This window comes from Pieris rapae, chromosome 20, assembly GCF_905147795.1.
Source record: "Pieris rapae chromosome 20, ilPieRapa1.1, whole genome shotgun sequence".
Taxonomy (NCBI): domain Eukaryota; kingdom Metazoa; phylum Arthropoda; class Insecta; order Lepidoptera; family Pieridae; genus Pieris; species Pieris rapae.
This window is the reverse complement of record NC_059528.1, coordinates 8,910,090-8,925,860: the sequence shown is the minus strand read 5'-3', so window position 1 is coordinate 8,925,860 and position 15,771 is coordinate 8,910,090. Positions and strand designations below refer to the sequence as shown.

At 34.4% G+C, this 15,771-nt stretch overlaps 2 protein-coding genes across 2 annotated transcripts; one reads left to right on the top strand and one right to left on the bottom strand.

Annotated features, from left to right (window-relative positions):
• Nucleotides 1–3,769: 3,769 nt before the first annotated feature.
• On the top strand, nt 3,770–8,314 carry LOC110994108 (facilitated trehalose transporter Tret1; the record flags this gene model as incomplete). The annotated part of the gene is given in 9 exon segments (XM_045632730.1): nt 3,770–3,999; nt 4,436–4,536; nt 4,682–4,901; nt 5,101–5,206; nt 5,308–5,382; nt 6,253–6,470; nt 6,859–7,041; nt 7,582–7,675; nt 8,028–8,314. Coding segments are annotated over 9 exon segments (1,373 nt in total), but the record flags the coding sequence as incomplete, so codon positions are not given.
• Nucleotides 8,315–9,084: 770 nt separating this feature from the next.
• On the bottom strand, nt 9,085–14,476 carry LOC110994094 (glycosylphosphatidylinositol anchor attachment 1 protein). The gene is made up of 12 exons (XM_022260590.2): nt 14,100–14,476; nt 13,834–13,953; nt 13,278–13,437; nt 12,843–13,097; nt 12,481–12,595; nt 12,309–12,399; nt 11,909–12,152; nt 11,345–11,707; nt 11,010–11,149; nt 10,418–10,563; nt 9,361–9,541; nt 9,085–9,210 (listed from the first exon to the last, which is right to left on the bottom strand). Exons 1-12 carry the CDS (start codon nt 14,346–14,348, stop codon nt 9,118–9,120), a joined length of 2,157 nt encoding a protein of 718 aa, XP_022116282.2. The 5' UTR covers nt 14,349–14,476; the 3' UTR covers nt 9,085–9,117.
• Between the last annotated feature and the right edge of the window lie 1,295 nt (nt 14,477–15,771).

Here is a 15,771-nt window from a genome sequence, read left to right as displayed (position 1 = left end):
GAGTATGACAGTTCCTTATATGATTTCATCGTGGACTCTACTTTGAAATGACCTTTAAAAAGTTCTGCAATTTGTTTAGGATCACTAACACCTCCCACGCTCACAGGCAAGCCCGGCTTAAGATTAAATTTATTTGCTTCCTTCCAAAATTTTGCAAAATTTTTATTTGAATGATGTGATGCAATGATATCCATCTTTATCTGTTCTTTATTATTCTGACACCATTTTAACTTACTTTTAAACTCTTTTCTTGTTGCCAACATTGTTTCATAGACTGGACCAACCTTGGGCTTACCTTGTAAGTCCCAGTTTTGAAAACTTAACCGAGCCTGCATATGAGCCCGTCTAACGTGCTTATTCCATCCAATCACATGTTTCTTATTGGACCGAATGTTGTAACTAAGTTTTGATGACTCCAATAATATACTAATAATTTTGTCATATAAATTGTCAATAATTTTTAAATGCTCAGAATTGTCACAAAATTTGTCACTGCATTCTCTTAATTCAATCGGGAAGTCAAGATCTCTTAATTTACTATTACAATATTCTTTATAACAAGCTATTTGTTGGGGGTTTCTATCGCCCCACTTAATAGGATTATAGGTTTCTATATTGCTCATCATTTTAGAACCTAATACATTAATGTCACAATGAATTTCAAATGGGATATGGTCAGACCAATAAATGTCATAACAAATTTTAACATTTTTTACAGCCTTCCGCGCAACCTCTGACACTACACAGTGATCTAACCACCTTGTTGTGCCATGTATATCACTTACATATGTGTAGTTGTTAGAATCACGACCTAGCAGCTCTAAATCTGCACATCTCCACTTTTGTTCTAAACAAAAATCATCAAGTTCCAAACCAAAACGTTCACCAGGATGAGCATTATAATCGCCCAAAGCAAATACAGAGTCAATATTACATACCTCCACAATAGCAGCAATCTCACCTAGGCATTCGGTATACTCAATAAGATTTTCAGCCGAGTCCGTAGGCATATATACCGAAAACACTAGAAGCGAATGCTCAGGTAACACTAATTTTATGGCCGCTAGACGATCGCTTTTACACTGAATCACTGACACAGATGAACATAAGCTTTTACGCCAGAGAATAGCGACACCACCATACGGCCTACCTCGCACAATACCCGCACTAGTATCCACTGCAGACTTTCCCGTGTATTCAAAATCTTCGTGAATACTGCCCAGGAACGGAATATCATGTGGCATCAACCAAGTTTCTTGAAGTTTTGGTTGATAGACTAATGCAATAACTGCGTACGGCGGTGACATATTTTACTTTTTATGTTTTTTAATATTATTTTTTTTTCCTCATGTAAGTGACTACTATGTTTTTGTTTTTAATGAGAATAAATTTCTTATTTTATTTAGCGAAACAACAGAAATAATAATAAAATAATTTTCATAATACTATTTTTTTTATAAGCTTACTGTTCGTCGTAATTAAAAGTAATCAATGACGCATAATATCTTAACTAAGCGAACTTTGAATTAAACCTTTAAGACTCTAACATACGCCGATGACTTTGAGGATTTGACCTCTACTGCAAACAATAATTTCTAACAAAACTACGTGAATACGAAACCCATTATTAGCTAAATATAAAAATTTATAAATAAATATTGGGCTAGAAAAAATGGTGGCTGCCAATTATTTAACTAGTACATACATGATTTTTTTTACATGTTTAATTCGTTCTGAGGTTAAAACTTTTTAATGTCAGTATTGCTAAAACACCGAACCGAGTCATCATCATCAGCTGACGATGGACTCTGAAGGTTGGTACTGGATCTCGAGGATGGTAAGCAGTAGACATACCGTCATTGAGCTCGTTGTAATCAGCTCAGCGAAACGATACTAGAAATGTGACTATATGAACCTGATGATGGACTCCGAAGGTGAGTACTGGATCTCGAGGATGGTAAGCAGTAGACATACCGTCATTTAGCTCGTTGTAATCAGGTCAGCGAGACGATACTAGAAATGTGACTATATGAACCTGATGATGGACTCCAAAGGTGGGTACTGGGTCTCGAGGATGGTAAGCAGTAGACATACCGTCATTGAGCTCGTTGTAATCAGCTCAGCGAGACGATACTAGAAATGTAACTATATGAACCTGATAATGGACTCCGAAGGTGAGTACTGGATCTCGAGGATGGTTAGCAGTAGACATACCGTCATTGAGTTCATATAGTCACATTTCTAGTATCGTCTCGCTGAGCTGATTACAACGAGCTCAATGACGGTATGTCTACTGCTTACCATCCTCGAGACCCAGTACCCACCTTTGCAGTCCATCATCAGGTTCATATAACACATTTCTAGTATCGTCTCGCTGAGCTGATTACAACGAGCTCAATGACGGTATGTCTACTGCTTACCATCCTCGAGACCCAGTACCCACCTTTGGAGTCCATCATCAGGTTCATATAACACATTTCTAGTATCGTCTCGCTGAGCTGATTACAACGAGCTCAATGACGGTATGTCTACTGCTTACCATCCTCGAGATCCAATACCCACCTTCGGAGTCCATCATCAGGTTCATATAACACATTTCTAGTATCGTCTCGCTGAGCTGATTACAACGAGCTCAATGACGGTATGTCTACTGCTTACCATCCTCGAGATCCAGTACCCACTTTCAGATTCCATCAGGTATCAGGTTCAGCAACTTATTTTACTTTGTTGTACAAGTTGCACTTGAAACTTGACAACTCTAAATTTGAGTTTTGTTTGGGTAGGTACTTATATACATATACTTATAACATACAATAATTTCCGAAGTTCATGTCCTCGCCTCACTTGATATTTCTTTTTATATTTTGGCATTTCTAAAAAAATTCGCGGGTAAAAACTAAAATACGCAAATATTTAATTATTATTGGCTCCGAAACACAAGCGTAGTCCTCCCGTCGCAAAGCGTTGAGGTAGACTAAAGACAAGCCGCATGCAGGGCTCGCGGGTGTGAAATTGCGCGGGGAAGCCCATTGCGCTTGAGTTTATTTACCTTTTAATACTTTCCATGCCCAGGAAACGAATTAATACAATTTTTTTTATCAAAATAATAATATATGCTAAATCTAATAATACGTGTAAGATTAAAATAAATCGCATTAACCGTTTTGGAGCGAATTTGTAATTTATGTCTAATCTACGGTTCAATGGTAAATTTTTTTGGGAAATTGGTATAGCTTTTATCTTTTTTGCTTTTATCAATCGATACAGTAGGCTTCAACCCACAATATATATTTTTTTCAAATGCATATGAGCGACAGTTCTTCCAACAATTTAATTTAAACTAGGGCTAGTTGACCGATTCGAACACTGTTCAAGCCTTAAGATTCAAATTGAGTTGAACACTTAAACTATTTTTATAAAAGGCACTTACGTGTTTTTTTTGTTTTTTTACAAACTTCTCCAGCGTCCATGTAATTTCCATAAGTAATAAGTACGATTCTTAAAGTACGTGAAGAATAAGTATCGCAATACAGCGAGGAAATGCTGCCAGCATTCAAGGAATACTACAACAGGCAACAAGCTTTTTAAATTTTAAATGATAGATAAAAAACAATATTTCCTACTTATCAATATTCTATTGTTATTACTATGTAGGTTAAGATTGTAAATACTGTATAGTTTACTGTCAGTCTAATCGTCCCTCATTGAATTGAACAATCAGAGATCATAGTATAAACTATGTCAAAACTTACTTTACTTACCTTTTCAGTCAGCTACCTATGCATGACGATGGGTATTATGTATACTTGGCCGTCGTCAGTGCTGGGTCTCTTCAGCTCCTCTAACACGACTCTAAATAGAGTTATGTCAGAGACTGAGCTGTCTCTCCTCGGGAGTCTCTCTTCTATCAGCGCGCTGGTCACACTCCCCTTTTCGGGATATATTTTAGATAGATTGGGAAGGAAGTACACGTGTATCACGTTCTCTTTGTTGCAAGTGGTAAGTGACATTTCGAAGATTGATCAGTTATCTTTTATTATCACCATTTAAGCACCTAAGCCCATAAAGCGAGATGAAAATAAATGAATAATAAATTAATCGGTGGCGCTATGATCTGTTTAGGCCTGGACTCTTTATGATCGTTTGTCACTCTAATAGGCAATATGGTGATCAGCTTGCTGTGATTAACACACGCCGAAGCAAAGCAAGCCGGTTTCCTCACGATGTTTTCTTTAACCGTTCGAGCGAATGAGAAATGCGCACGCAAAAAGAAGGCCGTTAGTGCACAGCTGGGGATTGAACCTACGTCCTTAGGAATGAGAGTCGCACGTTGAAGTCACTAGACCAACATTGCTCAGGGAAACTCACTGCTGGTGAGGGATAAGATCAAAATTAATATTAAAGATTAACATATATATTAAATTTTATTTCTCAGTCCAGCTGGGCCATTGTGATAGCCTTCAAAACAGTGGAGGCCGTGTTGACTTCAATTTTCATCTCTGGTATCACCAGTTGTACATTAATCGTTATTCCATTGTAAGTTTTTCATTATTTAAACTAATTTAATTATTAAAAGTGTCAAATTACCCGATAGAGAAGTTCAAACACAAACAATCTGACTTGTTTTATGCAAAACGAAATGTGAAGCGTGGAGAGAATATTTTTGTTGAAACATTTTCAGGTACGTGGGAGAATTCTGCCAGGAATCCATTCGTGGTTCTATGGCATCTGGTGTGATGATGTTCTTCGGGATTGGGATGCTAATCTCCTACCTTCTCGGTGGTCTGGTGCAGTACGAAATCATGAACTACACATGTCTCACTATTACTGTTATTGGAGTACTACTTCTTTGCTATGTTAGGGAGTCGCCTTTAATGCTGATGAAGAAAGGATTCGAAAAAGTATGTGGAAAAGGAAAGATTAAAATTGTTGAGATCTATTTATATTCCCGATGAAAATATCATTAATTGTAAAAACAACAGTTAAAAGTTTATTAAAATACTATCATACACTATAATAAAAGTGATTATAATTGTTGGAAACAAAAATTAATTGAAAAAGTATGTTCCCTGTATCCACATTTATTTTAACAAATTTCAGGAAGCTGCAAAGTCCTTAGCTCATTACAGAAGTGTTCCAGTTTCATCAAAAGAAGTTCAAGAAGAGATGAATAATATAAGAAGGATACTGAATCCTCAATTAGATGGTAATTATTTGTTATAAGACGACATCGCCTTTATTCGTCGAGGTTTGATTTTCAGTATAAAAAACAATGAAATTGTAAAGTTATCTTGTTTTTTTTTTTAGAAAGTACCGCTGAAGAAGAAAAAATGAGACCGGACTTAAATTCAGTGCAAAAATTATCGATTTGGCAATTTTTTAGTAAGTAACACTGATATTGACTATCTTACAAACTATTTGCTTCCGTTAATAATTAAATTTCGTTTTCGTGCTTTTTATTTATTGTTAAATAGGTTTTAGCCTAAGACTCTCAATTCCGTTCCAAACCTTTTTTACTTCTATGTGAAATTAACACATCGTAAGGGGAACCGAATAAATCTACGTCAGGTACAGAAGCATGTCTTTAAAAATAATCAAAGAAACGGATAAAAATCTCCCGCAAAACTATAGGGTTATAGCGCGCCTGGTTAATTATTATAATATTTTGTTTTCTTTAGTTCAGGATTGCATGAATCAATCCTGATACACAGTTGCACATGGGCGGAAGCCATGCTTTTTGAAGGACTTCAAACAATTTGGATTATTGACTGTATTTATAAGTGGTATATCTGGTCTTTTGTAGTATTTATTTATTTATTACAGAAATACATACACTATCCTTTCATAATTGTTTTGTATGTGCCATGTAGGCTTTATCAAAGTACAATTTATGAGAATGATTTTCTAGAATCGTTTCTGGGGTATATTTATAATGTTGTACGGGTGCAGAGTTATTTAGTTTTGGAACTGAAAATATCCGTATATTATTTATTTATTACACAAACATGGTTACATGTTTGTTTGAAGCTTGGTTTTATTTTGGTACTATTAATTTGTAAGCTACCGTAATGTGTTGAATAGTTTCTGAAGACTTTCCAACTTTTGTCCTGCGTATTTTCATAATAATATTATGTATCTTATAGTTTCGCGTCTCTATTGTTCGATCTTGTATTGCGATCACGAATTATTGTTATTATTTTTAATTTGAATTATCTTCTATTCTAATTTCAAACTTTGAACTATTTGTTTTAGAAAAATCCCGCTCATCGCGTCGCGCCCTATTCGTTTCTTTGATCCTCAACTCAGCTGTGGTCTTCCAAGGCCTCGTGGTGGTTCAAGTATATGCACAACCATTATTCGAGCAGGCCATCCCCAGCATGTCTGCTACTGTGTCCAGCGTTATTTTTGCCATCGTCACTGTCATCGCCGGCTTCTTGGCCGCGTATTTGGTGGAAGCTTTGGGAAGAAAGGTAAAAAATAGCCTTTATTCGGGTAGGTACTATATAATTTAAGTTACATGATATTCATATTATTGTTAGATTTACTACTAGTACACAACTTCCGACGGGATGGGGGCCTCCTTCAAATTATACTTTTAATAATATAAATACAGACTATTCATTCATAAAGACTAAAGTGAATGGATTTCCTGGAATCAAACACTTGTTCGTACTTTCAGCTCATTTCCAGATATACTTTACGTAGGTTAACACAAACACTTAAAATAGTATATATAGGCGTAAAATCTATACCTGTGGATAGGTTTTATAAATCGAAGGTTTAATAACATCAATGTCACCATACTATGAATATAGTTAATACTAAAAAGGGTTTTAATATTTATTTAATATATTCTAGGGCCTGATGATCTACTCTTCAATATTGGCTGCAGTGTGCTGCGTCATTCTGGGCACCCAGATCCAGTTCACTTGGGGTCCTCACTGGGTGGCCGCTCTCTTTATATATTTGTATTGTGTGGCATATACAATCGGAGCCGGAACCATACCCTATATTTACAGCGCAGAGGTGTTTTTGCCGGAGGTTCGATTATATTATTTATGACAACTGACAAGTATTAAGCACCAGTTAATGAGCGTCAACCAAGCTGGGTATTTTAAAAACTAATTAATCGCAATATTTATTTTGTCTGAATATACATTAATGGTATATAATATATTAATGGCGAACAGCAGAAATGCCAATATGACTGACTCGGAATTAAATCACTGTCTAAATATGATATGATATCATTAAGCATTATGAACTTTTACAGTTTTTTTTTCAATAAGCTAACATTGAGCGGCCTAATAGTTAAGTGTGTTTGTCAACCTCTTTGCTGCGAGTTTAATCTTGATTACAACTAACTTATATTCTTTCTGTTTGCAATTAGCATTTTCACCGACGTAAAACTAATACTACGTAAAACTAAAAAATCAACCTCGCTTATTAAAAGAGAAAAACTGGATGCAATCTTAAACCGTAGACTAAGGATTGTGGCGCCCTGGATTCATATAATTAAGCCAATCAACAATCAGCTCAATTTAGTACTAGTTAACAATTTAATAATGCTATTTTTTACAGATCAAAACATTTGCATCTATGTTGATAATGGAATGGACATTCATGTGTTTCTTTGTCGTTCTTTTTATATTCCACCCTCTTGTTAACTGTATAGGTAAGTCTGAAACATTTTAAAAACTTGAAATGCGTAGTTGCGCTCCCTGCCCTGAATCACGTCTTAAACGAAGGCCGAGAATAATTGTATCAAAAAATAAGAATCATATTAAATCATGGCCTCGTCTGGGCTCAAACTTAAGTGTAAACTCTATATAGTGATAGTAAAGTGGAGTGGTAGTTACATGAAAAGCAATCTAACAACTTTTTTAAATAAGAAAAACCGAAAATTGAATAAACATTCATCACAACGATGAAATCTTTTAATACTTTATATGACTCTCTAAGCCTTAGTATCAATTCTCAGTTATCCTAAAACTTTTGGCTCTTCTTGACATTTGTTTAAATTGCAGGTCTCGGCGGAGTCTTCTACATATTTGCAGCAGTGTGTGGCCTAACATCGATATTTTGTGTATTTTTCATGCCGGAAACAAAGGGCCTAGCCGTGGACGCGATACAACTGCGATTCGCTAGACCTAAAGCCCGTAATAAAGTCTAATAATGTTAGCCTAACGGAGAGAGCCTTGTAATATAAACAAACTAATAGAAGACTGTATAATACAAGTTTCTATAGCATTAGATTGTTGTCATCTTGATACGCCCCGCCTAAAACCTAAGATAAATATAAATTATAATAAATCCATGAATTATTGTTTTTTTTTCAGTTTTCCTAAAGTATGCATACATCATAGTTAAAGTATTCAAAATATTTACGAACATTTAAAAAATGTTAAATTGGCTACCTCCTGACCACTTTATTAGCGTAAATATATTTGTCAAAAACTACACACAAAAAAGTTCAATAGTACATAAATGTATTTATAAAAAAAAACACAAATAAAAATAATCGACTCCACTTATTAGACCAGGGTCATTTTTATAATGCGACTAAAATAAAAAGAAGACTGTAATGCGTTGTTCTAACACTAACAACCAGCCATTGAAGTTGGCTGTATAGTATAGGTTTTTGTATAACAATGATTATAAGCTAATAAAGTAAATAATTTTAGTCCTTTAGGTTGAATTCTGAGAAAGGTTTTTATGGAAAAATGTAGTTTCATTTAGTACTTATGTTATTATTTCGGTAAAGCGAACTATCTCTATGAAGCAAAGCAACATTTTCCATATGACTGTATGCTTCATTACCTCATACAATTTTACCAAAAAGTTAGGCTAAGTTAAATAAATATTAAGACTAATTATTATTCTTGTTCTGCCTTGCGTAACTGCTTTAGGATACATCCAATATTAACTATATTTTATTTGACTTTTATTCTGTTTCTACTATCGTGATGTATCTGTCTGTGTTCATAATAAATATAGCATACTCATAGGAATCATTACCAAAAATCAAACTTAATTTAGCGAATGTTACTTTTTTCGAAATGAAATCATTAATTAAAAATACCATTAAAAGTTAAAATAAATATATTCTTTGGTTCTTTAAGCGACAGTGACACACAATAGTTGCCAAGAAATGATCCAAACGGGCAACAAAACCGTCGTCGCCACGTTGAACAGCCAGTTTCCATATATCTGAAAGCCATTTTCATTATTAATACAAATCCATATATATAGATATATAGATGTACATATAGCAGATAACTCTGCTCGAGGCAACTTACTGCAATGGATAACGCAAACGGCAAATAATCGAATATAAACAAATATAACAATATTTCTTACCAAGGAATCCACAATAGAGAACATGATCGCTTGCATCGCCGCATCCCTCCCTCGGCCCAACGCACTCAGAAGTGGATCTTCCGGGAACAGAACCCGGGAATACACCATCATACACACCGTTAAAATCACCAATGGATGCAGCAGGAGGCATATGCCCTGTTTCAGATAAACCGAAACTGACCTGTAAATTGATGATAACGTCATCAATAAAATGTGACAAACTTTAACATCTGGTGCGATTCACCGCAGCTTAAGAAATTATTTTATATATGTGAATAAGTAACATTTAAGATGTCTTACAACAATAAATGATATTTGAATCTCTGTTCTGTTAAAAAAAAATCAATCATCAAAGATTAGGGATACGTAGGATTGTTAGGTCCCCACATACACTGCGTATATATACAGATATTCCTGACATTTATAATATAATATATAAAATTAAGCCGTACTAGTAATGGTACTCTTATTGTACTAGTTCTTCAACTTCACATTGTGATCTTCGAAATAAACTTGGTACAACGCGATTTGAAGTTTCACACACTGTTTTATTGTTTTTTTATTTCTCTTTTAAATGTATAATATTTTTCTGTTTCGATATTAGTAAATATGTGAGGAACATGTATACTAACAATACAATAATAGACCTGTATAGTAATTTTATGATGGGAGTACATTGTCTTCACATATAATTATTCAATTAATGTATTCAAATATTGTAAATTCTAGTTTAAGAGTAAGTGTAGAGATTCTTGCCCATTCTTCTCCACACGAAACTACCTTCTGGAAGGGGCGACTAGAATCATTTTTATATTTTATTTAACGTTCAAATCAGCAGACGAACAGCCATAACCATACTCAGTTATTCTTAATATTATAAGTCAAGTTAGCTTAAGATAAAAAGTAGTTTTAGTGTTACGTATGTATTTCAAGGTCATGCCAAGGTACGTAGTGAGGCCTCTGTAGAGTTAAAATGCAACTGTTTGTACTTGGACTGTTTGACTATCACAGAATCCATAGATCGGGAGATATACATTATAGTATTAACGATATTCACCGTTTAACTCCACCGTTCGCTTCTCGGACGCCGACGAGCAGAGCCAACGGAGTATACAACGCACACACACACAGGCCCAATGATATATTGTGCATACCCACACAAAGACCCATCGTGGACATTTCTATTAGGAGCAGAATGTTGATCTGAAAACGAAATATAAGTCATTTTGTATTGAAAGAAATAGTATTCACTTTGAAGTTCAAAAAAAATAGTTCAAATAATTAACCTTTTAATGTTTATTAACCGTTCGAGACTTGTTATATAATTTCTTACTATTTCTAAAATATAATCAATTTGAACCGCACGTATGTGTATATTGTAGGAATTGAATAATAAAATATCCTTGAAGCTTCCGAGCCCGTGTACTATGGAGAAGGAGAGCCCGGGACGGAATACATTGGAAAAATCTGGAATACGAGCAAACAGGAACAAGGAACATTGAGTAGATTGTTTATAATAGTAAGAACTTGGTTGTTTGAAATTAAGATTATGAATTAAGAAAATAAGAGAGAAATAAATAATTTGTTCACATAATATGTTTGAAAAAAGTATTATTGTTTTTGTATGCAAATGGAGAATTTTAACTTACAATACTCATTTCCTCTCTGTTGGCTGGGCGTCGACGAAACAGCTTCGAGAGGAATGGCGAAATAACCACTATGAGGGCGGACACACAAAGCAATCCGTAATAGACAGACACTTCTGATGGCTTATCGAAGTATTTTGCTCCTGAAAATATCATTTTCAAATACGTTTTTAATACTATTTCGTACACACAAATATATACGAAATAAAATTATTTAAATCGATAAATATTACTATTTTTTAATTTCGGTAACTGTTGTACAACAATGTATTGCAAAAACGGTCTAAAATGTTATTGAAACCAAAGAGTTATTCGTGAGTAAAGCTCATTAAACTTACCAATCTGACTAAAAACCAAAGGCGAATTCATAACACCCAACCCAATCAAATGCGCCAAAAAATAATTAGCACCAATGCTGACAATACTTATACTTTCTGTTTCTCTTGTAACGCTCTCTTCTTTAAAACTCATTTTATCTCTATCTTCTTGTAAGTGGCCTTTTGTTCTTTTTCTTAACCCTTCACGATTTTCGATAACTTCGCTTTCTTCATTAACCTTTTCTTCTTTAACTTTGTCTTCATCTTTCTGGTCATCTTTCTTCTCTTCTTTTTTATCCTCCTCTTTTTGTATAGTCACCCAGAGAGATAGAGCGCGTATCAACATCGCACCACACAGGAGGCACAGGGATGGCATGTACTGACCTTCAATTATTACATTTATTTATTAATTATGAAAACATACTTAAAATATAACATTTAATTATATACTCATATAATTGTTTACTAGGTTTTTACGAAACCAATACTTGAAAGTATATATTTTATAAGTGTGTAATTGCTATCTATATAATGAGTTATATACAATAAAAAATTAACTGAACCCAAATAAATAAAACTCGTTACCAATAGAAATGAAGCGATCGGTCGCTGCCAGCAAATAGAAGAAATAACTCTGATGGAATCTCTCCAGCAAGTTATTCAAAGATCGGAAAATGCTTTCTAAAGCCGTTCCTAGTCTGTAGAAATTTGTGGCCGTCAATTGATGGACTCTCGGGGGAATGCCAGCCGGGTCGTCGGCATCCCGACCTTCGAGGGTCACGGCTTCGATTCCGAATCGATGGAAAAGCCCGTGGTTCCCGTTCGGTACCTATAATGTGATACTACGTTATTCAATTCAAACAACATTTTTGAATGGAAAACAGATGCAGTCAGGAAAAAATGCAAATAACGTTATCATAATCATGACCCTCAAGTTTATATTGCAAAAATTATAATAAAAGATTTTATATCATTCCATACTTACCCCCGCTATTTGAGCCGACATCATCCCCAACATAGTCCACACTCCATCAACCCATCCATCCATACTGTTACGATTTCTCACCCACGCATAACTAGAACACAATTGAATTCCATCGAAAAAATATTCAACTTAAATCTGTTGTACAAGTAAGAAGTAAAATGAGTTATTTAACCTGCTTTTATATGAATGGTGTATTCCAGACTTGACACATAGTTTGTGCACCAAATTAACTAAATCTAAGTTCGGCAATTGTCCATTGAGACCCTCCACCTTCACTTCTACGTACTCTGAAATATCATTTAGGAAACCATCAATATAATGATCACAATACAGAATTTTCTACAAATAATCATAATTTTCCAATGAACAATCTTTAGGCATAAAGTTAGACTTTGAGCTAGTTTTACACAAATGGGCTGGCAGGGGGAGCTTAAACAAATTCTAATTATACAGGTAGGTAGGTAGGTGGACTCTTTCCGCAATTAAACTCAAATTTGGTCCACTTTGCATATTATTATAAATATAAATACTTACTTATCTTTGGTGTATGAAACTCCAAATTAATAGCTGCTTGTATTGATCCTGACCTTCCTTTTAACGTACCAGCATCTAAACACCGACTATGATCCGCCCATCCTTTTTTCTTTGATTTCCAAAAACTACCAAGGTTGGTATAAAATGTGCCAGAATCACTTTGAAGACCGTGGTAGGCTTCGAGCCACGCTTGCATACCCAGTTGCTCATGTTCCGTTACTAGAAATATTATGTCCTTAGCCCAATACTTTTTAGCTGAAATCGTAATACAACATTTATATTTAGAAATCAAGGATAACCATTCACTTATTAATACTTAATGAATATTAGGGTAAGTGATGAATAAAATGTTTATATTTTTTTTACCAATTTGCTTTACATGTTAATATTAAGATAAAATATTTAATAATTTACAAAGCTTAAATAGCTACTCACGTCTAGCAAATTGTGCAAATGCCAGCATAAGTGCAATACCAGCTGTAGTTCCCTTCTGATGAGAGGATAAAGGTCTATATGGAACTGTTAGCACCAGTGCTTCCAATGAAGATGTTCGAGGTGCTCTGAGGATGCCATATACATTTGTGCCTTTGAATACCTGGAAATAGTTTTTAATTAACTAAACTTTCATAATGGATGTTAATGAAAATTGTTCCTTAATGTTTTGGGTACTTTCAATAATAATGGTCAGTTAGAGTCTATCACAAAGTTGATAGATAACGTTTTGATCTAATTGAGACAGTCTCTGACAGACAAAATCAAGCTATGTATGTAAATAATAAATTAATAAACTGTTAATAGAGTCTCAAATAAATATACAATACTCTAATAAAAAACAATAATAACAGGTTCACACTGGACTTTCTAAATTCTTTCAATGAACTTGCTTATTATCATTTTATAAAGGAGTCTTTTTAATATAATGAAGATACATTTTCACTACTTCAGTTAGTCAATCATAATGCACTATATTGTTCATATACATATGTGATACCTGTCCTTGTCCAAGAGGATAATTAAGTGTGAAGTTGTGTGTGTACACTTCTAAATGAATCTGCGACATCTTAGCAACCAACCAAGGCACTGGAATGACATCAGTATCTTCATATTTATCCTGTAAGAATTGTTGATTTGTAACAGTTTAGTATTTTCAGTAGTATATTATCACAATGAACCGTGAAAATATAAAATTCTTTCTATAAATACAAAAAACAATATCTATGCACAGTTACAATAGACGATTAAAAGTATCGCAATTACCTCAAGCTCTTGAAGAAGTTCATTATGAAATTGTTTCGCAGCTGGTTCTCCATTGAATTCATTAGTCACGAGGCCTGGCAGTAATGCATTTTCCGAGAAGTAAGTATCATTATTAAACTCCCGATGCCCTAATAAAAAGAACCATACAATAGCACCAATGTAAAATAGAAAACACAGAGGCGAATGGATCCTTTTTAAAACTTTTATGAATCGCATCGATCCATATTCTGGGTCTGATAGGAGGCCCATCTTAATTTAATCTATTTTTAATAGTAATTATAATTTGTAATCATTTATTTATTCTAGTTTCTTAATGGAAATACGGACGAAATCGGAAATCTATTATATCGAAATCTCACTTAGTTTTTCAAACTTTAATGTCACTGTCAAGCATAAACAAAAGCGGATATAGACCACAGACTAGCATGCACTGGCCGCGCAGGTGTTTCTCGGGCAGTTGTCGATGAGTACCGGAACAAACTTCTGTCTGGAGTCGAAAGTCTGCTACGTGGAGTCTGGGACTGTCTAAGCTTGTCCAATTTAATACTAAGAAGATACAAGTTTGCGCGTTTTTCGCTAAAAAATATACCCTTTGTCGCTACTTCTGCCTTCGAAGACACCTTCCTTAAAGCCTCAACTAGCATCGGATACTGGTCGTCGACATATTGCATGAGATTCGCGGTCATTTGTAAGGAAATGCTAAGTTAGCTTCTAAGAACTTAAATACCTTAGTCCCGCAGTTGCTTAACGTCAAGAATGCATAAGTTTGCTATCTTAAGATATATTTTTTTTAAAAACACAGTTGTTCAAGTTTAAAAATGCATTTATTTTAAATGTAAAAATGCATTCTCAGACATACGAAAATTTTGCATTTTTCAAGAACATTTTGAGATGAATGTCATGTACATGAAAGTCAAAGGATAAACTGCAATAACTGAAAATAGAGACTCTAAATACAATAAACCTAGTCCAGCCCTAAATTCTCTTACAAATGAAAAAACCTTTTTTTGAAGTAAAAATATCTAGGTAACTCGTTCAATTCGTTCCTCTCTACACATCGTTAAGTTATATAAATTAGATGGAAATACTGAGATAAACAGCGGGCCCATTCTTCTTTAGGGATCTCATCTATGGCTTGTCTTAAGTAAAATCCTGCAAGATATTACTTTACTTCGCTAAAGTATGAAAAGGGTTCGCAGGTATTATATTATTCTCCAATATTGTTCCTCAGGATGACGTCTCGAGAAAGCTATTGACCTTCGTCGATTGGTATTTGATAATTTAAAAGTAATTTCCCTTTTTAATTGTTAATTTACTCCTTATCAAAACTAATTATCTCTTTAAATATTTATTGTTTTGTATTCAGTATAGGTATTATAACCATAGTATAATGCTTGGCCCCACTAACCAATCATTTGCTATCAAATTCTATTTATTAGAATTTAGGATTAAAGATTATAAATTCGTGTCATCAGAAGGATTCGGCCATGATGGTGATCTTATTGAGACTGTCAGCACAGTTTTTGGGTAGAACATATACATTTCCTATTTTATTCGGAGGTCCATAACAACGGATCGCTTTTCCAAAGGCATAGAGCAGTCCAAAGCCCGCTTACTTTTGAGTTACAAATAAAAATAATCTTAGAAAATCGGAATGCTGCAATCCCACCGG

Excerpts from the sequence above, each read along its gene's own strand:
- LOC110994094 (XM_022260590.2), bottom strand. The coding sequence starts at position 14,348 with ATGGGCCTCCTATCAGACCCAGAATATGGATCGATGCGATTCATAAAA. Across the intron at positions 13,098-13,277 it reads ATTTGCACAATTTGCTAGAC|CTAAAAAGTATTGGGCTAAG; the intron begins GTGAGTAGCTAT and ends TTACGATTTCAG. Across the intron at positions 11,150-11,344 it reads TTTGGTTTTTAGTCAGATTG|GAGCAAAATACTTCGATAAG; the intron begins GTAAGTTTAATG and ends TGATATTTTCAG.